General features: G+C 36.4%; 1 protein-coding gene across 4 annotated transcripts in view; it reads right to left on the reverse strand.

Moving 5' to 3' along the window:
* U2SURP (U2 snRNP associated SURP domain containing) overlaps positions 1-23,234 on the reverse strand; it is a 54,975-nt gene extending 31,741 nt beyond the window's left edge. For 2 of the 4 annotated variants that reach the window (XM_059163851.1, XM_059163849.1), the window contains exons 1-12: positions 23,099-23,234; positions 14,072-14,116; positions 12,527-12,658; positions 9,790-9,888; positions 6,757-6,871; positions 6,191-6,324; positions 3,554-3,621; positions 2,879-2,973; positions 2,760-2,795; positions 2,587-2,669; positions 1,206-1,371; positions 807-1,018 (exon numbers count right to left, since the gene is read on the reverse strand). In XM_059163851.1, coding sequence (XP_059019834.1) covers positions 807-1,018; positions 1,206-1,371; positions 2,587-2,669; positions 2,760-2,795; positions 2,879-2,973; positions 3,554-3,621; positions 6,191-6,324; positions 6,757-6,871; positions 9,790-9,888; positions 12,527-12,658; positions 14,072-14,116; positions 23,099-23,143 — 1,230 coding nt within the window. In that variant the 5' untranslated portion in view covers positions 23,144-23,234. Of the gene's footprint in view, positions 1-806; positions 1,019-1,205; positions 1,372-2,586; positions 2,670-2,759; positions 2,796-2,878; positions 2,974-3,553; positions 3,622-6,190; positions 6,325-6,756; positions 6,872-9,789; positions 9,889-12,526; positions 12,659-14,071; positions 14,117-23,098 lie in introns of those variants that run through there. The other 2 variants (XM_059163850.1, XM_059163852.1) reach the window with 2 other exon arrangements.
* Positions 23,235-24,517: the final 1,283 nt, after the last annotated feature.

The following is a 24,517-nucleotide window of genomic DNA, read 5'->3' on the forward strand; positions in this document are numbered from 1 at the left end:
TCACTGCATTTGAAGTAATTATACACTAAGCAATTACATAAATGCAAATGGATGTGTTCAGTGAACAATAAATGTTCACCAAATGCAAAGAATCAGAACATTCCTGCCAGAATGCACATCAATGCACTGAAATAGGTACTACACTGAGAATTATCAGATAAAGATTTTAATTTGTGAAATAATTAACTGTTTGCCTCTGACCATACAGTTTGCTACTTTGTTCCCAAGCCTTTAAAACCAGCCCTGTCATTTTAAGTGTAATTATTTCATAACAGAACCAACAAATTCTTATAAACTTGAAATTAAGTTGGTTTTGTGTTTAATAAAAAGAAAATACTCACCCTTTGCTTTTACTAGAGTAGTTAACTGCTTTTTAAAAAAAACCACATATGTTCTCAAATACTCTAATACCTCAGATCTTGAGAACTAAGTTAGCTAACAGCCATCCAAACAGTTTAACTATTTAGGTCTTTCTAAATGAAAAGTCACTTAACCAAATACAGAGTAACACTTTCTCAGAACAAAGTAAATTTAGATACTGCGCTTAAGCAAACCTGGATACAATAGTGGACAAAGAAAAAAAACTTAAGTGGTCAAAAAAGGAATGGTAGCCACAAATAAAAATATGACCTAGTATTTCAATACACGGTTTCCATGGGCTAAGGCAGGGAACACATCTACTTATTTCTTAAGAGTTGTCAAACAGAATTACACACACATTTTCTATAAAATTATTGAAAAGAAATACTACCACAGATTTAGTATTTACAAATTAGATGCGGCCCTATGTACATTTTTTAAATTACCTTCTCAAAATCCTCCTTGTTTTTAGGTGGCGGTAACATTGGAGCATTGGGGTTTTTTAACCTCTCTCTAGGCTGCGCATTAAAAGGCAGTCCTGATGGAGGTGGGGGAAGCGTATGTTCCATCATAGAAGGCGGAATGTATATTGGATGTGGAGGAATAGGTACAGCTTTACCCCAACCTAACTTCATTTCAAATGACATAATCATCTTTCCTGCAAAAAAGAAAAGAAAGGTCACCCTGGTAATTCTCAAAACAAAATAAAAGACTTCTGTTAATTTGAATTAATTCCCATGTTTAACCTTTCCATTTTTGGTCCATTTTTTCCCTAGAGTTTTTATACTTTTCAGAACCAGAAAAAAAAACCTGAATTCTATAGTATACAATAGAAACTTTCTTACCATTTAAATTTTTTAAAGCTCTTTCAGCATCTCTTCTATTCATAAAAGCCACAAAGCCACAATTTCTCTCTCTTGCTCTTTCTTCATCAGTTCTAGGCCACATAATTTTCACACTGGCTAATGGTCCAAATCTTCCAAATTCTTGACAAAGCATTTCTTCATTCATCTATTTAAAGGCATAAAAGAAAATGAATACATAAATAAAAATAAAAGACATAAGAGTTTTTTCGATACGTAGTAAAAAAGGGGGAAATCTATGCAACAGAAAGCAAATTTTTACAAAATGAAGAGTGAGATATATTAATGCTACAATTTTCCATTCAAGTACTAGGACCCTATAAAGGTAAAAACCTTGCCCTCAAGGGACATTCACAAATATTTTCATACTAGAAACACAAGTAAGTGTTCAAGGTGAAGAGGCTGGGTGGCAAAAGAAAAAGCACACCTCTACATCCCCTCCTGCTCCTTCTGAGATCCTGCATCTAAAATAAGCTGTTCTTCACCAGTGGCTTGTTTCAGTCAGCTCTGATTATCTCAATTAAGGCAAAGAGAAAGTATATGTTGCTGATGAAAGTTAAAAAAAAAAAAAAAAGCACCTAATCACTTTTCCCCCCCAGCACCCAACATAATTAAGAAGAGAGAAAAGAGAAAACAGTAAATACCCAATGAGGTCCAAAATATATACAATTATGGGTGCCTGGGTATCTCAGTGGTTGGGCATCTGCTTCAGACTCAGGTCATGATCCCAGGGTCCTGGGATGTCGGACTTCTTGCTCACCAGGGAGCCTGCTTCTCCCTCTGCCTCTGACCCTTCCCACTGCATGTGTGTACATGTGCACACACATACTCTCTCTCAAATCTTTGGGAAGGGGAAAAAACCTGTAATTTTTTAAAAAGAGCATACTATGTATAACCACCACCATTTTCCCCATAACACAAGAAACACTGAAGTAAGGAAAAGAATTCAAACATAAAAGACAGAAGTACAAATTACTAGTCTGCTACGATGAAGAGAAAATAGAAAAAGGACGTCCATTAAGGAAGCATGCTATGCATAAGAGGGTAGTCTCAAAAGAACACTGTCAACCACTGGACACATCCTGATTTGATAAATAAAATCAGTATACAGTAAGACATTTCAAATTCAGATAGTCTAGTTACAGAAAGTGGAGATAAGTCCTTAAGAACTGTAGCAAGCCAATACCAGTCCACACCACTAAGGCTCAATTTTCTAAGATAATTTTTAAGACTTCAGTAGCCTTTAGGTTTCACCGAACTTGCTTACTTCAGATTCTTGACTTTATTTTTTACTGGCAAAGTAGTTTTCTTCCATAATTATAAAGAATATGAGCCAACATTCATCTAACTTTTCTAAGATTACCTGTGGATTAATGTTTCCAAGATATAAATTAGTAGTGCTTGGATCTCCTACATCATGTGAGCCAGGTGCATAATCATCAAGAACTAGGACAAAGAGGGATAAAAAAATTATAACCTGCAAAATACAAGGTTTGGACAATTTCTATTAATTAAAAAAGCAAAAAACTGTATTACCACCAGATGATCTATTTCTTCTTGAAGGCGCATCCACTTTAAAAGAGGGAAAAGCAAACAAGTCTTAGTTTTTAGAATAGTTAATCACAAATATAAACATTAAAATAAATGCCACTTACTAGAACGACGCTGGCCATCAGAATCTGACTGAGGTGGCTCAAATCGGCTTAACCTGCCTTTTGTTTTATGTCTCTCATCACGCTCTTCCTGAATTCTGTTGAAAACATTTATAATCACTAATAATGAGGCAAAAGTTATTTATTCACATTTATTAGGAATACAACTTATCCAGGTACTATGTTCATATAACTTGAAATACTTTTGAGTAATTAAATGCCAGTACCAATAACCAGGATGAAAGAATCCCTCAGCTATAACAATCATAAGCAAATTTCTGGTATGTCATGCAAGCATTAGAATACAAAGTTCACTTCTAAGGTGAGAAGAAAATTCAACAATAAAACATTAAAACAAACTGAATTTGTTCTTTCTTGGTTAAGTCTGCTCACTGCTCAGTAACCGCATTTTTTCCACTGCAAACAGGACTCCGGACATGAGATAAATCAATTGAATTGCATCCATATTATGCTACCAACCTCAATGCTGGATGAAATGCTAATTCATTTTCAAACATACCCTAAAAAAAAAGAAATCACTATAATTTCTAAAACAACCTCATCATAGGTTAAGGCCTTTCGTGATAACTAATTGGTACTCTACATTCTTCATACCTGCATCTCTAAGTATCAGCTCAATATACCTATGACAGCCATTCTCCGCACTATAAAACTTACTGTTTCAATTCTTCTTTGAAGAGTTCCAAATTGCTTTTTTTCTTTTCCTTCTCCCCTTTCTTCAGTGGCTATGAAGGATATGACAAGTTATACTTCAAACAAAACATGGTCAAACAAAATTAATGGTTCAATAATCAGATCATTTTAAATAATTTTTGAGTGCCAATTATGTTCTAATTATTTAAATTAAAAAGAATGTCTCTGTTCTCACTGTACTTCCTTTTCTCGTCAATTAAGAATTTAACAATTCAATTATTAAGGCAATTAAAGAAAATGACAACGAGTAGTCTTAAAGTAAAGGAACCACAAACTTTATCTCCCAAATGCCTGTGATACTTAGGCCTCAATATTGTTAGAGGGAGCAAAACTAAAGAACATAAAGTAACTGAACTGCCAAGTGACTGCCATGAGCAACCATTGAAAATATGCACTTCTTCAAAACAATCACCTTAGGAGGACTATGAATTATTAAAATAATCAGTAACATCTTGGAACACCTCTTTTAAAACTGCTTTTGAGATCCCTTTCTTAGAAGTGCCAAAATAATTCAATGGGGAAAAACAGCCTTTTTTTCCCCCCAGAAACAGTGTGAAAACAATAGAATATCCACATGCAAGAAAAACTGAAGTTGGTACTCTTCTCCACACCACACACAAAAATTAACTCAAATGATTCACACACCTAAATTTAAGCACAAAAACTATAAAACTCTTAAAAAAAAAAAACTATAAAACTCAAGAGAAAAACATAGGAATAACTCTTCATGACTTTGAAAGAGGCAATGGTTTCTTAGATATGACATCAAAAAGCACACCTGCCATAAGAAAAAATCTGATAAACTCAACTTCATCATAATTAAAAACTTTTGTGTTTCAAAGGACACTATCAATAAAGGACAAAGACAACTCACAGAATGGGAGAAAACATGTGCAAATCGTATAGCTGATAAGAGACTTGACTCTAGGAAGTGGAAAATGCAACAGAAAAGACAACAAATAGCCCAACTAAAAAATGGGCCAAGGATATGAAAGACATTTCTCCACAGAAGACTACAAATGGATGATAAACACATAAAAAGATGTCTGACGTCATTAGGGAACTGCAAATCATGCCCACGATTAGGTACAAATTCATACCCACTAAGATGACTAAAATTTTAAAAACAGACAATTTTAACAAGTGTTGGTGAAGACATGTAAAAAAATTAGAACCCTGGTAATGATGCTGATGGGACTGTAAAATGGTACAGCTAATTTAGAAATGAGTTTTGGCAGTTTCTCAAAAGGTTCAACAAACAGTCGACCATTTGACCCAGCAATTCCACTTCTAGGTATATGTAAGAGAACCGAATACATACGTCCACAAAAAAGGCCTACGCACAAATGTTTATAGCAACATTACTCATAATGGCTAAAAAGTGGAGACAACCCAAATGTCAAGTGATAAATGGATAAACAGTATGTGCTATACCCATAAAACAGTATTATTTGTCTATAAAAGAGAATGAAGTACTACTATATGCTAGAATACAGATGAACCTTGAAATATTATGCTAAGAAGTCAGAAACAGAAGGCCATATGTTATATGATTCCATGCATGAAATGTCCCAAATACACTAATCCAAACAGGCAAAAAGTAGATTAGTGGTTGTCAGAGGTAGGGGATGACTAAAAATAGTTAACATTTCTTTGTGGGGTAATAAAAACATTCTGAAATTAGAGATTAGTGATTGTTGCACAAATGTGAATACACCTTAAAAAAATAACTGTACTTTAAAAGAGTAAATTTTATGGTATGTGAATTACATCCCAATAAAACTGCTTTTTTCCACTGCCTTCAGAGCTATTTTAAAAGTCACAAAAGAAAAGTCAGTCTCACCATTCAGTGTAATCGTATTTCTTCACCGAGTGTGGCTCCAAATGACATGACTCACATCTACCTTCTAACCCCCATGAAAAGTCCCCACCATTTTCTAACATTGAGAATATTTAAAAAAAAGTACCACTAGTTGACACTAATTCCAAAAATGTTCTAGGCAAAAAATACATTATCAGAATACATATAGTCTTCCAAGATAACTGCCACTACACATGCTGATATTATTTAAATACCTCAGTTCAGAATTGCTTAAAAAGACAATCCCATTATATTTATACCTAAAATATAATCAACCTTTTACTTATTATGACTAAAACACCAGAGGTTCACTGCTCAAAGAACATGAAAAGAGGGGTGCCTGGGTGGCTCAGTGGGTTAATAAAGCCTCTGCCTTTGACTCAGGTCATGATCCCAGAGTCCTGGGATCAAGCCCCGCATCGGGCTCTCTGCTCAGCAGGGAACCTGCTTCCTCCTCTCTCTCTGCCTGCTTCTCTGCCTACTTGTGATCTCCGTCTGTCAAATAAATAAATAAAATCTTAAAAAAAAAAAAAAAAAAGAACATGAAAAGAATACTATCTACATGCTGTACTCTAACTTATTATCAATTCTCTAGGAAGATTAAACACCAAAACTCAACATCTACTCCCAAAATAATTAAAAACAAGAAACCAAAGTCCTGCTTACAGTGGAAGTAACTAAAAAATCATTAGTAGTATCATCTCTGAACATAAAAAGTCACTTATCTGGGTATGACTTACAGGTTTTTTGGTTTCTATCACAAGAAGAGATGGTGGTCTTTCATTGGATGACTGATTTGGAGGATTTTTTTGATCTGCAAATCTTGAAGAGGGCTTATAAATTTTACCTCTTTTTTCATCTGTTTCATGTTCTTCTAAAATTTAAAACAGTTAAGTTTCAAGACTAATTTTTAAAATTATTTCATATTATTTATCATTTTTATTTAAAAATAAACAGAAATTAGTAAAATGCTTTAAGCACTAAGATATATCACTACTGACAAAATATGAAGTTAAATTCGTATTACCACCTTAACTCTCAAAAATACTAATAAAACTATGAAATATATTAAAATTTTTGCAAAGTGTTTCACTGTATTCAATGAAAGATATTATCTAACTTATCTGGCTCAAATTTCTCATTAATATACATCTGGCCACTAATTGATAATTAGTATCAACACTAGAGGGTGCTGATAGAAAGGAAATGTGAAATTCAAAAGACAACAAACATATTTCATAATTACCTACAGTTATTCTACTAAGACATTTTGGGTTTGCTCAAGGACTATGATAGTCACACTAACCTTTAGCTGCATTAACAACACCTCCACGCACAAATGTCTTCACTTTATTACCATCACTCCCCTCAAAAGCGGCAAGAAATTCCTCATATATCTCGGCAGCTGCCTTTTCATCTTCCTAAAAACACAGGAAAATATTAATACCACTTCGTCTGAAAAATATTATTGTAAACAGGGCAAAACTCATTAAGGAATAAGTAAACAAAATCTTTCCCTTCACTGGGAAAAGCAGGTTATGCAGTCCTAATAGGTAACACCTAATCTTTAGCAGATGTAGATACTAATTAACCTTGTAACTAAGAGAGACTTTGATCCTTCATTGGCAATTTGTGGAACTAGAAAAGGACCCACTAAGTAAATTTGTTGAGAGACATCAAGAGTCAAACTACAGGACAACTATGTAAAATATATTACTTTTTTAAGGTTTTTGACATTTCCAAAGCATGATGATTTAATTCAGTGGTAATAAAGATTTCCTTCACAAACCAAAGACATGAATATCAGAAGCTGAAGCAACAATTAACTCCACAGTTGGCATTAGGAAAAAAGCTCAAAAGAACCTTAACAATTTCAAATGTAACTCTTCACAATGTCCCCAAAACATGTATGCATAAAAGGCCAATGGAACAGACAAAAAATAGAGATGTAAATCCAATAACACTTGGAAATTCAGTATTCAATAAAAGAAGCATCTCAAATCAATGGAGAATAGAATGACTTTTCTTTTTTTTTTTTTTTTTAAATCCAAGTTTCCACTTTTTTTTTTTTAAAGATTTTATTTATTTATTTGACAGAGAGAAATCACAAGTAGATGGAGAGGCAGGCAGAGAGAGAGAGAGAGAGAGAGGGAAGCAGGCTCCCTGCCGAGCAGAGAGCCCGATGCGGGACTTGATCCCAGGACCCTGAGATCATGACCTGAGCCGAAGGCAGCGGCTTAACCCACTGAGCCACCCAGGCGCCCCTAGAATGACTTTTCAATGAATGATGTTGGGCTGACTATTTGAAAAAAAGATAAAAATGAACCAATTCTTCACATCACATACCAAGAGAAACTGCAAATGAATCAAATTTAATTTTTTTTTTTAAAGATTTTATTTATTTATCAGAGAGAGGGGGGGGAGAAAGCAAGCACAGGCAGACAGAGTGGCAGGCAGAGGCAGAGGGAGAAGCAGGCTCCCTGCCGAGCAAGGAGCCCGATGTGGGACTCGATCCCAGGACGCTGGGATCATGACCTGAGCCGAAGGCAGCTGCTTAACCAACTGAGCCACCCAGGCGTCCCAAATTTAATTTTTTTTAACCTGAAACTCTTTAAAGGACGCCTGGGTGGCTCAATCGGTTAAGCATCTATCTGCCTTTGGCTGGGGTCATGACCAGAGTCCTGGGATTGAGTCCCACATCAGGCTTCTTGCTCAGCTAGGAGCCTGCTTCTCCCTCTGCCTGCCATTCTCCCCGCCTGTGCTCTCTTTCTCGTGCGCTCTCTCTCTCTGATGAATAAATAAATAAAAATCTTAAAAAAAAGAAACTACTGGGGCACCTGGGTGGCTCAGTGGGTTAAAGCCTCTGCCTTCGGCTCAGGTCATGATCCCAGGGTCCTGGGATCGAGCCCCACATCGGGCTCTCTGCTCCACAGGGAGCCTGCTTCCCTCCTCTCTCTGCCTGCTTCTCTGCCTGCTTGTGGCCTCTGTCTGTCAAATAAATAAATAAAATCTTTAAAAAAAAAAAAGAAAGAAACTACTGAAGTACTAGAAAAAACATGAGGAAATTCCTTTATAAGCTAGGAGTAAGAAAAACACTGAAAACTAGAAATCATAAGGGAAGACTGATAAATATGATTACATTACAATAAACAAGTTTCTGCATGGAAAAAATACCATAAGCAAATAAAAAGACAACTGACAGACTGGGAAAAAACACTGCACCTTGTGTCATACGTAGACAAAGTGTTAATATACTTAATATACAAAGTTTCTTTAAAAAACAGAGTACTACTAAATTCTAGAAAGAATGGTTTACATAAAAGCAGACAGCTCACAGAAACAAACACAAAAGCTGTTCAACATTACTTACAAAAGAAATGCAAATTTAAAACTGCACTGAGATACCATTTTTCACTGAGCAGACTGCCAAAACTTCAAAAACATCCTCTGTGGCAAGGCTATAGGGAAACAACCTCTCATACATTACTGAGAGATGCAAAATGTCCCTGACCTTATAGAGAGCAATCTGACAATATCTAACAGAGCTACATTTATACATTTACCATTCAACCCCATAATCTCACTTACAGGAATATATCCCAAAGGCAAATTAGCAAAAAACAAAAAACAAAGCAAAAACCATGTGCATAACACTATCCATTAACAACACTATCTGTAATGGCAAAAGACCAAAACAAAAATGTCCTTTATAGAATTTTAGTGAAAAATTACTATGTCTACACAGCTATTTAAAAACACAAGGAATATTTCATTATACCTGCAGTAATCTCTGAGTTACAATGTTAAGTGTAAGAAGCAAGATGGAGAAAAGTATAGTGGATATAGCATATCACTGATCACCTAAGAAAGAGGAGTACAATACCTGTTTATACACATTTGCTTATACAAAAAGAACAGACCAGAAAAGAGCCAAATCTTACACAGAAGAGACAGTGGAGGAGATAGGGATACAAACTGGACTCCTCCAAATGTACCTTGTGTTACAGATTTGACTTAGTGTTGAGAGCTGAGAATACCCTGGCCAAGAACCTTTGAAAATGGGCACCTGGGTAGCTCAGTGGGTTAAGCCTCTGCCTTAAGCTCAGGTCATTATCTCGGGGTCCTGGGATCGAGCCCAACATTGGGATCTCTGCTCAGCGGGGAGCCTGCTTACCCCCTCTCTCTGCCTGCCTCTCTGCCTACTTGTGATCTCTCTCTCTTTCAAATAAGTAAATAAAATCTTAAAAAAAAAAAAAAAGAACAAAACACCATTTCTCTACTGTCTGTGCAGCAGAGAACACATTTCCAAGGATAACTGAAAATACAATTTTAACATTACCTTTTTCTTTAATTCTTCTTGCTCTTTCTTACTTAAAGTTCGTTTAGCCGTACTCATTTTTCCAATACTGAAGGCTTTAAGTTTGTTTTCTAGAAGAGGCTATGAAAAGAAATAAAAAGCATACCTTTACAAAGACATTCTTAATACTATCTATTAATACTTAATATCTATAATATTTAATACTATTAACTGGTACAGCTCATATGATAACCAAGTCTTCAGATTAGATGACTTTACAAAAGAAATTTCACTGTAAAGCAGAAAAACTGAGGCTACTCTTAAGCATCAAGTGCCTACCTTGGGCTTGATTCTAAATATTCCTTAAAGAATGTCTTCATTTGCTAGCTCAAGGCCGATAACATACAAAAACCATTATCTTTATAAAAAAGGTTAAAAAGCAGAGAGAGAGATGCCAAGGTTTAGAACTCATTCAACGAACTTGCCGGCAGCAAGAATAAAATCACTTGAGAAAAAGTACAGATGGTTCTGGGCAAAAGAAGCAGTGATGGAAAACAGACATTCAAATAGGGAGAAGGCACTATTTATTTCCAAGTTCAGTATCTAAATGCCATCTATAACCTCCATTACAGGTACCACAAATCACATCACTTCCTTCTATAAATCAATAAATTCACTCATTCTTCATCAGTACTGACGTTTATAAACATAATAGTAATATTTCACATTTCAGCAGAAGTAAAATCATCCATAGATCTTTAGTTGCTCAGTTATTCATTTAAATGTTAGATTTTGATTCATAAACTTAAAAGAGAGTAATGTCTATTAAATATACCCTAAAATATTAATCTGTAGTTGAAATCTGAAGGTTTTGCCTACCAAAAAAAGAAGTTAACCAATTAAAAATCAGACTTTATCAATCCCCTGGTTTTTAAATAGGCTTGCCCCTGAGAGAAGCTGAACAGAAGACTAACACTGCTACAAATTATTTTAAAGAAAATTACTTTGAAAAAATAAAAGTTTATAACCCAAAATGAGATTTCACGAATAGATTCAAAGTAAATTTTCCCCTAAGTAGAAAGAAAAATGTTTGGTCATCATTCACCATCTTTAAGCAAATGGTAATATTACATATAAATTCAATGAAAAACATATACAAAACAAAATCAGAAGGGCTCAAATTTTATTTATCTATATTCTAAGAAAGTAACCTTACACACCAAAGAGAAAAATGGTTAAGGAAATTATGGAATGTTTACATAAAGAAATACAACCATCCATTAAAAAGTTTCAAATAATTTTTGCTAAAATTAAAAAAAAATACGGAAAAGAGTTTGTTTTGTTTTGTTTTGAAAAGAGTATTTTAAAATGTATTCCTGGAGTGCTTATGTGGCTCAGGGGGTTGGGCCTCTGCCTCCAGCTCAGGTCATGGTCTCAGGATCCTGGGATCGAGCCCCACATCGACCTCTCTGCTCAGCAGGGAACCTGATTCTCCCTCTGCCTACTTGTGATCTCTGTCTGCCAAATAAATAAATAAAATCTTTTAAAAATAAATAAATAAATAAAATGTATTCTTGTAAAATGGATCTTAGCAAAGTAAAAATATATTTATGCTTAGAATATTATACCATAAAAATAAAGTGCTATCAATGTTAATATTGGCTGGTGATGACTACCTTCTTTGTATTTCCAAATTTAATTTTTATTAATTTATTAATTCCCCAAATTTAATCACAACAAGAAAAAGTATATGAAAAAGAAAAAAGACTAAAAGAGCATGAGAACCCTTTGCCGATACACGTAGTAAAGAAGTTCCTTCTCTGGGTTCTCATACTGCCTTGGGCACCATACTAACCATACTGAATAGTACCTATCCCTCTTTAAATCCCACAGTGAGATTATAAGCTCTCTAAGAGCAAGAACTGCATTTTACCCATCTATTTATTTCTAGTGACTGGCATGTGGTACTTGGTTCAGTAAGTGTTTGGTATAAGGGAGGAACAATAAATCTGACCATTAACCATTTCATATCCAAAACACTCCTTGGTTTTTTTTCTTTTTAATTTTTTTTTTACTTTTTTTTTTACTTTTTACTTTGTTGTTGTTTTTTTTTTAAAGATTGTATTTATTTATTTATTTGTCAGAGAGAGAGAGAGAGAGAGCGCGCGCGTGCGCGCATAAACACAAGCAGGCACAGTGGCAGGCAGAGGCCAAGAGAAGAAGCAGGCTCCCCAAGGAGCAAGGAGATCGATGCAGGACTCGATCCCAGAATCCTGGGATCATGGCCTGAGCCGAAGGCAGCGGCCTAACCGACTGAGCCACCCAGACGTCCCACTCCTTGGTTTTTAAATACAATTTTAAATTTTGCAAGAGTCCTATCTCATATATAAACAAAAAAAGGCGGGGGGTACGCCTGGGTGGCTCAGTGGGTTAAGCCTCTGCCTTTGGCTCAGGTTATAATCTCAGGGTTTTGGGATCAAGCCGCATATATCGGGCTCTCTGCTCAGCAGGAAGCCTGTTTCCCTCTCTTTCTGCCTGCCTCTCTGACTGCTTGTGATCTCTCTCTCTCTCTCTCTGTCAAATAAATAAATAAAATCTTAAAAAAAAAAAAAATTCCTTACATGAACTTGAGTTTATCATTAACCCAAATACAAAAAAGAATGCTATTTTCAAATAGTACATGATGAAACAAACAGTACAAAACCAAAATACCAATCACCAAGTTCTATCAAGGACAGATTAAAATCATTTATCCTTTCTTATCTTTATCAACACTCACTCTTGAGAGATTTTGATGAGGAGAATCACAAAGGCTTTCACGGGTACTCTCATTTCTATAATTATGTTTTCTTGGGCTCTTAGGTCGTGTCCGACTTGGCATGTCACTATCTGAGGGTCCAGATGCATCCATCTTCAGGAAAAGTGAAACAAGTTTTTAAAAATCACTTATGTAGTACTAAAATCACAACCCAAATGTCCAAATAGTGACAAATTTCACTATACACTATCAAAACTCTCATCCCTTGATATCACCAACGATTTCATCACAAAAGTTATTCAGTACAGGTAAAGTTTTTAATAATTCTAACTTGTACCTGAAAGCTCAAATTTTATATCAGTAACAAATAATTGTTTTCTTTGAAGTAACAGATCTGTTTCCTTCACTTTTAAAAGAACATCTGCCAAATACCCAAGTCTGATTTACCAGTCTGTCAGTTGTTTCTTCAAGTAAAAATGGTATGCCAGCGAAATAAAGGGCCAGTTTTCATTTCTCAACTTAAATAATCCACCAAGCACCTTTCCTCAAGACAAATATACTTTGAGAAGAAGTAGTACCTTATACGTACTTCCCATTTCATCACACAAAACATAAAAAAGACCCACACACCAGGATAAAATTAAGCATTAATACCTGTTACTGCTTCATCAAGAACATTTTTAAGTGAAACTAACTTATTTTTACTTTTACTGTGCCAGGTGGGGAAGAACACAATGACAACTAATACATTTTGGCAACACTGGCTTGATTCACGTTAGATGCCAACAGTTTACCCATACATTGCCTTTTCACCACGAATGCAAATGTCAACCTGATGAAACAGGCAAATGTGTTTTTATTATTATAAAACAGCTGAACTCACAAAACCCAGGAAAAATTCTCAGTAACCCCCAAGAGTCTGAAAGCCATACTTTGAGCACTGCTTTAATAACATGCAAAGGAATGTTTATTGAAGAACTGTTCAAATGTCAAAAAGCTTTAAGCAAGTATATGCCCATCAAAAGAAATACAACTTAAAAAATCATGTGTACTTCTCCCTATGGAATATTACAACGCCAGCAGAAAGACTATATTAGAGCCTTAACTGTTGAGGAATTTCCAACAGGTATATCATGTAGTGAAAAAAGAATGACTGCATATAACACAAACCATAACCAATGTACAAGTATACACACTTGTATATGTAGAGAACTTTACAAGCACAATAAAAAAAGATACACACATACTTGGTTACTAATATGGTCTGAGGGGGCAAACTTATACAAACAGAACACACAAAAAAAGAGGGCACCTAGCTAAAAACATGATAGAAAACAGACACAATGTATTAGTATTTATTTAGCAAGTAAAATCATAAATGTAGAGATACAGAGAGAAATTAAATGTTAGAGAAAAAAGGAAAGGTATTTGGCTGGCTCAGTCCATGTAGCATACACCTCTTAATCTAGAAGACATGAGTTGGAGCCTCACAATGGTTGTACAGATTACTTAAATGAATGCTTTAAAAAAAAAAGAAGAAAGACACAGATTGCCTTTTATACTCACATGTGCATCTGAAGATCCAGATGAATGAACATCTGATGATCTGGTCTGCAATTATTAAAAAGTCAATATTTAAGTGATCTGAAAATATATTGTGCTAACAAAACAAGTATGTCTCATGTTATACAACTTAATCTTCCCAAACTTGAAGCAATTTTGCCTCAGCTAATAAAACCAGACAAAGGAAATCTAGAACTCAGAAAAAGATTGTGATCTAAAATAAATGTGCAAGTCAATTCTTTAAAATTCAGAATGCCTATGTGCCAAAATATGATACAAATGAGAGTGGGAGGTATCTGAGGAATCAACTTTATAAACTGTAATCTGGAAACTTAACCACTATTTTTATGACAGATTTTCGTGCAAAAGCTCTTTCCAAGTCCTAAGATACACTGTTTACTGCCACAACACTGACAGAGCAGCAACTTCTTGTTATACAGCAAAGAAACTTCCCCTCCTTCCTCCAACTACTCAGTCATATAAGAAACAGATTCTAGTAATAAGAAAATCCACACATAAACCCTTAATGTAAAAGGTACAAACTATTTCTGCTACTGCAGAAATAGTTCAAGAGAAAGAAAAGGCTTTTATCAAATCCACTGCTGGTTACCATTTACAAGTTGTTTTAAGGAGACTGCTTCTAATTCAGCATGCCATTACTGCTGACTGCTGCACAGAAAAAGTTCAGTCTTCAAGTAACGGTACTTTCCAACAATGTCTACTGTTAAAATCTCATCTTATTTTTCTTAATTGATGTACAGATTAAATTACATATGGCACGCAATGTTTTGTTTTTTCACTATGCAGATGAAGAACCCAAGCTGCAAGACTATTAACTAAATAACATGTGGCATCTGTCTCAAATTTTTACTTGGGAGTCCCAGAATTTAACTGTCATTGAGTTCTTTTTATTTTGCAAAGTATTGGGTAGTGAGATTTTACTTATTTTTATGTATAGTCAAATATTAAAAGTGAAACCAAGAATCTTAACACCACAAATATCTGACCCTCGCTCCAAGTTCTAGATTTCAAATAAAATGCACAAAACATTGTATTAATTTTAAAAGAAAATTGAAGATTTGTAGATATATAAAAGACCAAATACAGCAAAACTCATGTAAGTGTACACATTATTGCTTTACTTACCTTCTCTAAACTTAAGGCTAAGAAAAGCTGGTCAGATTTTCACTCTGAATCAATTTGTTCCTCTGAACTCCACTGTGCTGGGCCCTAAGCAAAATAAACTCAAGACAACCAAGCAATAACATACCTTCCATCACTATTCTTTCTATCTATCTTTTTCTATATCCAGCTTTATTGTATGCTTCCTCCTTTACTTTCTCCTCACATCTAACCCAAGAAGAAATTGTTTAATATTTAAATTTAATTCTCTGAAACACACTCTGAAACAGTTTGAAATGTGCCTATTTGCACACACTTAAAAATTAGAAAATGCAAGAGAATAACTACTCTTAAAAAGAAAAAAAATTCAGTCAAGGCGCTGAACAGATTGAGAAAGAAAAAAAAAAATCAACTGCTTGCCAATATACTAGTATAAACCTGCTAAGTAACAAAAATGATACCCTAACTGCAATAGTCCCAATAAGTATAAAACATCTAGAAACCAACAAAAAAAAAACATATACAACCCCGGTGAAGAAAACACAAACTTTATAGAAGGATTCGGTTATTCAAGTCACCTTTTGAAAAGACCCATCATACTACTACTGGATGGGAAAACCCATTATTAAGACAATGTCAATTATACCCAAATTTATTTATACATTTAATGCAATTTCATTCAACAGCTCAATACCACAAAGGAAAATCCTTCTAAGGGGGCGCAGGGGTTGCCAAAAATAATTCTAAAGTTCACCCAGATGAACAAGCCTGCAAGAGCAGCTAAAACAGTGCTGGTCTTTCTTTTATCTTCTAGGTCACCATATCCAAATCATCATTTCTAGGATTTAAAAATAACAGGCGGCACCTGGGTGGCTCAGTGGGTTAAAGCCTCTGTCTTCAGCTCAGGTTATGATTTCAGGGTGCTGGGATCGAGCCCCACATCAGTCTCTCTGCTTGGCGGGGAGCCTGCTTCCCCCTCTCTCTCTGCCTGCCTCTCTGCCTACTTATGATCTCTGCCTGTCAAATAAATAAATAAAATCTTTAAAAAAAATAAATAAAAACAGGATAGCTTATGAAGATGCACAGCTGATTTCAATTAACCTAAGATGGCACTGGTCACATTTACTACAAACCAGACGTTTTCCACTGATTAGCAGCTATAATTACACAGCGTTTAAAACGGAACTCTTTAAGCTTAAGAGTTAGAGAGATGAAAATAGTACTAAGATTTTTTAAATAACCAACTTCTAAAACCAGTGGTCCAAGTAAACATTAAATGTAATGCTACTTCAGAAGCTGAACATCTCCCTCTTCGTAACCTAGAACTGACTATATTATTTGTCTTGGGTTTGGTTTTTACATTTTTTTAACTGAAGAACAACAAATTAATGATGCTTTCAGATCTTTTGAAGTCTAGAGCACAGTTCTTCATCCATAAGAATCCAAAAGAAATGAATCCGCAGAATTAAGGGAAGCTTAGGACAATAAGAAGCAGACACAAGGGGCATCTGAATGGCTCAATTAGTTAAGCTACTGCCTTCAGCTCAGGTCATGATCCCAGAGTCCTGGGATCAAGTCCTCCATCTGGCTCCCAGCTCTGCGAGGAGTCTGCTTCTCCCTCTGACCTTCTCCCCTCTCATGCTCTCTCTGTCTTTCCCTCAAATAAATAAAAATCTTTAAATAAATAAATAAAGGGAAGACGAAGAAGTAGACACAAGACAAATTTATCTCAGGATAGAAAAAGCAGAGAGTAGAGATGTAGTGTCCTCTAAAGCATCAACTTACATGTCCACAAGTTTAACAATCTCTCCCACAGGAAGCACATCAACACCTTTATTTTACTGAGATGACTTCTAACTCTTTATTTTCAACCTTAGTCCCTCTCCTAGGTTCTAATCTGCTTTCAAACTACCTACTGAACCTCTTCACCCGAATACCTGCAAGCTCCTCAAACAACATATTTAAAACTCCTTCCAAAAGCTTCTCCTATTGACTTTATTTCTGATAGTGGATTGTATCTCACTCACTCATAATATGGAAGCAGTAAAACGTTTTTAAGAGCACAGACTCTGGAATCAGACTTCCTGGTTTTAGCACTTACCAGTTTTGTAAACTTGGCCCTGTTTCCTTCATCTGTAAAGCTGAATAGCACCCTGCCTATAGGATTATTGTGAAGGACAGAAACAGGTAAAGCACTTAGAAAAGTGTCTAGCACATAATAACTACTCAATAAGTGTTAGCCAGCAACAGCCTTGTAACAGGATCATCCTGGACCCCTGTATCCCCTCATAATGACATAAGTCAAATTCTGTTCATCCCGCCTCTAATACAGCTCTTCTCTGGGGACTCTTCTCTTCCTTTCTAAAGACACAACTGTGGTCCAGATCTTCCCTTAATTCAACCATTTACTGGTACTATGACTTACATTAGAGATATAAAGTAAAATAAGACATACCTCCTGCCTTTAAGAGCTAATAAAAAAGTAAAGTAAAACAATGGTCACTGGAGAAGAGGGGAAAGGCAAATCTTAATGGGAGTGGGGAAAAAGCTTCCCAGAGAAGATCTGAGGTGAGATTTCTGCAACAATCCTCAATATTTATCTGGAGCACTGCAATAATCTTCCAAGTGGTCCTCCTCACTCCCAAATTCTTCCTGAAGTATACCCCCAAGAATTCTTTCCTAAAGGACTTTACTGCCTCAAATTTTCCATGGCTCTCTAATTTTACTCCACAGCATTCAAAATCTCCACAATTTATCTCAAACTTATCTTTCCATCTCAGCAACTCGTATTCCCTATGCAAGTGCTCTATGCACTGACTAAATGAGATCACTTACTAATCCATTTCCCAGATTTATTTTTCTTTACCTCGTCCATCTCTTTTTATATCCCTATCTCTATCCTTCAAACCTCTGCTCATTGTTGAGCATTGCTCAAATTCCTTTTTTTTTTTTTTTTTTTTTTTTTTGACAGAGAGATAGAAAGAGAGAACAAGTAGGCAGAGAGGCAGGCAGAGGGAGAGGGAGAAGCAGGCTCTCCGCTAAGCAGAGACCCCGATGCGAGAGGCTGGATCCCAGGACCCTGGGATCATGAGCCAAAGGATGCCATTTAACCAACTGAGTCACCCAGGCACCCAAATTCCTCTATTCTTGAAGCCTTCTCCTTCCCACCTTCCATTTAACCAGCTGTCACTTCTCTCTAGACTTCTAGATACCTCTACTTTGTGCTAGTATCTGTTGACTTTTCTTCCACTAGACAGCACACTCCTCAATTTGTATAGTCTCATTTCATATTTTCTTCTCAAAGTCAAGCACAAGATCTGCCAAGTGATGGAGCCTCTATATGTTTGCTGACTTTACCTACTAGAACAAGTACCTACCCAACAAAATTGTTACACTCCACTATCAACATACTTTGCTACCCACTCACTAACAAGTGGCAGCCACCTATTTTATTATCACTCTCCAAGGCAAACCAAGGGTCACCTCTCAAAAAAAACTTTATAGATCACTAAGACATGTACTATATAACATAAAATTAAATAAAAACCCAAAATGACTTTTAAAGTTATATTTAAAACACGACCAATACATGAAAAGTTGTTAAGTACATTTGAACATCCCATAGTTAATCTAAACTGAGGAAAGTCTAGCGAAAAAATTTAACTCCTAAAGGAAGAGACAGCTAACAGTACCAAACAGCCTTGAGTGCTACTGGCAAACACATCTTGCTTTTTGAAAAATTATTTCAGCACAATATCTAACACATGTCTGATCTGCAATATTAAAAACTTCTTAAAAATAGTATGAAGCAAGTTATTTGTAATATTAATGTTTTCGAGTTTAATATCCTGTAGCCAAGTTTTTACTTTATTTTTTAAAAACAATGCTCTTTGTGAAAAAGTGGTAGAGAGGCAGCAGTCTTCAACTTGCACACCAAATGAACCCCTCTTTCATATGCCACTAAGGCAAAGGAGAATGTTCCATGGATTTAGTTTCCAGGAAGAAAAAAATCTTCAGGAATAAAAAAAGAAAATAAAAACTGGACTTTCAGAAAACAATTAATCTAGTAAGATGGGATTTTTAAAAAACCATATCAAGAGTCACATTCCCGAGGTGCCTGGGTGGCTCAGTCCTTAAGTGTTTGCCTTAGGCTCAGATCATGACCCGAAGGTCCTGGGATGGAGCCCTCCACTGGGCTCCCTGCTCAGCAGGAAGCCTGCTACTCCCTCTCCCACCACCTCTGCTGTGTTCCCTCTCTCACTGTGTCTCTCTCTGTCAAATAAATAAAATCTTTAAAAAAAAAAGTTACATTCAAGCACCAGTGCTGTAAATACTCTAAAAGAGTACCAATCAAGAAAACAGAAGTTCATAATTCAACTCTCCACCCAAAAAAAAACCACCCACAAAACTATCTACCTTATATTTTAAGATAAAATTACAATCATAACAAACTTTTAATCTAAACTAAAACTAGCAACCCATGAAGAACCTAATTTTCAAAATTTGTTTCATTTAGAGTATTTTACCATATTTAGGGCAACCATCTCAAGTCCCCTCCTTCCTTGGGAGCTTTGTACTATCACTGTGCTGTCGCTCAATAAACCTTGCTTTATTGCCCCCCACCAAAATAAAATAAAATAAAAATAAAATTTAAAAGTAGAGTATTTTACCATATTTAAATCTTACATATCTTTAGGTACCATCAAAAGAATATACACAAGAAGTAATAAATACCTAAGGATCAAAAGCCTTGAATGTAACCTCATTTTACTTATTTCTTAGAAGTGAAATACTTTCATTAATCAGCAATCAAAACAGTTCCCTAACCAATTCAGCACTAAATGTCTAAGGAAGCCAGCAATATCTTCTACCTGTTCATATACCTAACCCAATTTCTGACAATATGGCAAAAAAGAAATACTGTCACAGAGAGAAATAACAGGACACGTAAATCCATTACGATCACAGTATATCCCACACAGAAAATGTAAAAAGAAAGAAAATACCACATTCGCTTCATATCCTCATTTTGCTGTGCCAGCAAACAAAATTCTTAAAATCAAAATAATAAACTAACCTTTATAAATTAAATTCTAAGGAAATATGTTTAATAATTTCCTAAGGAAATAATTATTCTCCTCCCAAAATCAATGCTACAACATGGCACCAACAGCCCTCTCCTATTATAAAGCAATACTTTAATCTGGTAATAAATAAATGCATAGAAAATAATTACAACTAAGACACATCAAATAATTTTGCGATTATCAATAAAGAAATCCTGAATACTGAACATTTTATTTTTAATTTATTTTTATTGAAGTACAATCAACAAAATTATATTAGTTTCAAGTACACAACATGATTTAGTATCTGTATATATTATGAAATGATCACCACAGTAAGCCTAGTTAACATATTTCACTATGCAGAAATCTTTTTCTTGTGATGAGAGCTTTCAACATCAACTCTTAGCAACTTTCAAATATGCAATACAGTATTAACTATAGTCACCATGCTGTACATTACATTCCCTTGTACATTTTTAAATTAACATTTTCCTCAATGTGCAGAAATATGATTAACAAGCATGCCAAACTATATCAATGGGAATTTAACTACCAAAGAAGAGTGAGCATGAAACAAAAGAATCTGTTCATTCCATCATTCATCTGATCTCCCAGAGGAAAGAAAATCAAACCACAAAGATCAAAGGCTAGAAATTCCAAATATTGTAGTATTAGCCAAAAAGATCTGATACTCTCTCCAATAAATTCTGGACACTTGTGAGAAACAAAGCAGCAGTGTGGGCAGTCATTATATGATAGGTGATGACTTAGATTCTAAACCTTAGGATTAGAATTTATTGAACATTTTTGAAAAGTTAGTACTTTTTAATTCCTGTAAGGACAAAAAGGAGAGGGAAAAGGAACAAAGATTATGTACTTCATAGACATTTATTCATTTAATCCTTACATCAACCCTATAAAAAAGAGATTACATCCATATTACAAATGAGAAAACTGAGGTTTGAGAGTATAAGCAATCTGCCTTCTTATCACAAATATAATCAATTACCAATTCAGGATTTGAATCCAAATGTCTTTTGTTTGTCATCAAAATCTATAATCTTTAACTGTATCATGCAGCTCTTCAAATTAATCAAGAAAATCACATCAACATCATTTGAGTCCTGAGATACTCTGATTCCTTTTACAAACATCGGTAAGGAATCTCTTAATAGCATGAACGGAAGAAAATCTAAAGCAATATATAAACTGAAAATATTTATTATTGGAAGATCCAACAATTTCCTTATAGGAACAGCCACACAAAACCATGAGAAATAGTATTTTAGAAGAAAACCTGAACATATACATTGAAATGTTTTCCATGTATCCAAGGAGTCAAGTAGGAGATACTTAAAATATTACTTTGAAAGAAACTAAAGCTGTGAAACTGGCGCAAATTAGTAAGGGTGTAGTAGCATTATCAACAGTTCTCAAACAGCAGCAAGCAGGGCTGTTTTTGTGGCTCTGTGAGGTAGTGACCTAAGCGATGTACCCAACCATTCCGCTCAACGCTAAGGGAAAGGTACTGGAGAGGGAAGAAACTGACAAAGAGTAAAAGTAGGATGTAAAAACAGCCAAAACTGGCCCTCTACCACAGTTTCTACAAAATTAAAGGATGAAAGGTAAAGACAGTACTAATTACAAACTAATTATGGACATCATTCACAAAATATCATAAAGATTATGACTTATTAGACATAAACCAAATATAAAATGGGTTATTTCTCAGAACAAACTAATCTCAGGATTCGCCCTGTCCACCCTAAACTTCCTAATAACCGATTTATAATCATACACTCCGCAAAATGTTAACAGTCCCTAGAATCTTTAAGTGTTACACAACTTCTTTTATTAGCATAAAAAGCTTAATAACTACTTCAGGCAGTACCTATTACTTTTAATATCGTGTTCAAAAATGAGAAACTAGAAGTAAAAAAAAAAAAAAAAAAAAGATTAAATGACCGGCCCAAGATGGCAACTAAGACCTGATGCTAACCACCACCTAACTACTGTTAAACTACTTCTACAGCTCAGTGGTTTCACAAGACGTGCACACGGTTCCCTGTTAACTCAAAATTAATTTAACAATCTTAAGTGGCTTCCAAGTCTTTGGAAGTTCTCTTTTGAGGGGAACACACAACATGGAGATGCAGGAGACCCCGAGTCCTTGAAAACGAACACTCAAAAAAAAAAAAAAAAAAAGTGCTCATTTTATACTTCCTCTTAAGTGAGGTAAGACCACGTGTAGAGCGTAGCAATAACCTTGGTGATGCAGCTCTGCAAAGGAGAGCTGCTCCCGCCTCTGCACTTCCCACCCCGCGTCCCTCCACCATTGGTCCTCCCCTCACAACTTGCAGGCCTAGATGTTATTTACTCCCCGGAGGGCAAGAGGGAAACTGAGGGACACCGGAAGCGTGTGAGATCTAAAACCTAAGAACCGAGGAAAGAGAGGCAAACACTTAAACACCGGGAAGCGATTCCCGCCTCTCCCAAGCGCTGTCCGGCGGCCTCAGAGATCAACAAACAAATACAGGGGCGCGTTTTCACGGCTTCAAACCTCAATCTAAATCCCTGACTTCACTCCAATGCCAACCGCAGGCCGAACTAATCAGGCCACCCACCCCGGGCCCGCCAGTCTCGAGCCGAATCCAGCCTGGGACTAAAGGGAGACACCAGGCCTCTCAACCTGCGCACCATAGTGCGTCGGGCCCCAGGCCTACAGTCGTGACCAGAACAGGGAATCCCAGCCCAACCTCCTCCCGCTGGCCAGAAGCGTCTGTGGGCCCCAGAGGACAGTGATAAACTCACTGACTTACAAAGTCCTCTAAGAAATTACCTTCGAACTGGCCTTCTGAGATCCGCCTGGCGTTTTGTCCGCCATCTTGAGCTTTGCCCCTCCTTCGGCGGCCGCAGCAGCACGGGCGAGTCGAGCACCGAAAGAGTGGATCTCAGTGGAGCCCGCCAGAGGCGCCTGCAAGACTGAGTAGTCGACTGCCGAGATAGGGAATTCGGGCGGAGCTGTGCCATGTGACTTCCGGTGGCAGTCGTTTTCCCTGACCAAGACCAGTCCGCTGGGTTTCGCGGGTGTTTCACCTGGTTGTCTTCTCTGTGGGGTCCTAGGAGTTGGAGAATCTCCTTGTACTGGCTTTCAGGGCGGGCTGATATTTCACTTTTTTCCCCAGTTCCCGCCGTTGATAGGTGCGAGCCAGTTGAATTACCTGGGTGAGAAGAGAACAACTCCTTAAAGAAATACAGACTGGTCGGCCTGGGAGCTGATTGGGGGCCCCGCGCTCCGTGGCCAAAGACGGCGTTCGCGCCAGCGCGGGGGCTTACGCCGTAGTGTGAAAAGCAAACCTGGAATTTTCTCAAGTTAGTTTTAGACAAGCCAGTGCCTCGAGAGTGGAGAAAATGAGCATTGACCCAACCTGAGAATCCGGCCATGGAGTTACCCGATACACTGTTAGGGTATCTACAAAGTGGGTACATGCAGAGAGAGGGAGATGGAGAGAAAATCATAGACCGTATTTAAGTCTAGCATACATGTAAGGTGTGTATCATTTAAAATTACATTTCCTGCTTTAGTGGTTTCATTTTTAATCACATAAATGGAGAGGTGCACCATAAACTTTACGTACCAACCACCTTTTTAAAGTTCTTAATGGGATCTGTATTCAAAGGAGGAAAACTTGGGGTGCCTGGATGACCCAATGGGTGAAGCACATCTAACTCCCATCTCACCATAGGTCTTGATCGCATGGTTGTGAGTTCAAGCCTGGCATTGGGCTTCACACTGGGCATAAAGCCTACTTTAAAAAAAAAAAAAAAAAGGAAAATTTGCTTGAGAAGATCGTGCTTGAACTGAGCCAGGCAAGGAAAATGGAAAATGGCATTCCAGGTAGAGGGAGTAGTTGAAATAAAAGCCTCAGGGGGATGGGGGGCGCGGAAGCCTAGTAACATGTATCAGTACAGCTCCTTGTGCAGTCACCATACACAGACAAGTTTTATTAGAAGAGATACAGAGAGAGTTGTGGCTGGAGAGATGGGTGGGAGCAAGTTAACATAGGGCCCTGAAGTGAGCAAGTGCTTAGGAATTAGAATCCTAGTCTGAGATGAATAGTGGCCTTCAACAGGGTTAAATAGGTCTGTGATGTCAGGCTTGAAGTTTTAAAAGATTGCTCTCATTACTGTAGGAAGGGAAGAAGAATTCATTTATTCAAAATATTTTTGAGCCCTGTTTTGTGAAAATCCTGTCCAA

This window comes from Mustela lutreola, chromosome 2 (assembly GCF_030435805.1).
Source record: "Mustela lutreola isolate mMusLut2 chromosome 2, mMusLut2.pri, whole genome shotgun sequence".
In the NCBI taxonomy this organism is placed as follows: Eukaryota; Metazoa; Chordata; class Mammalia; order Carnivora; family Mustelidae; genus Mustela; species Mustela lutreola.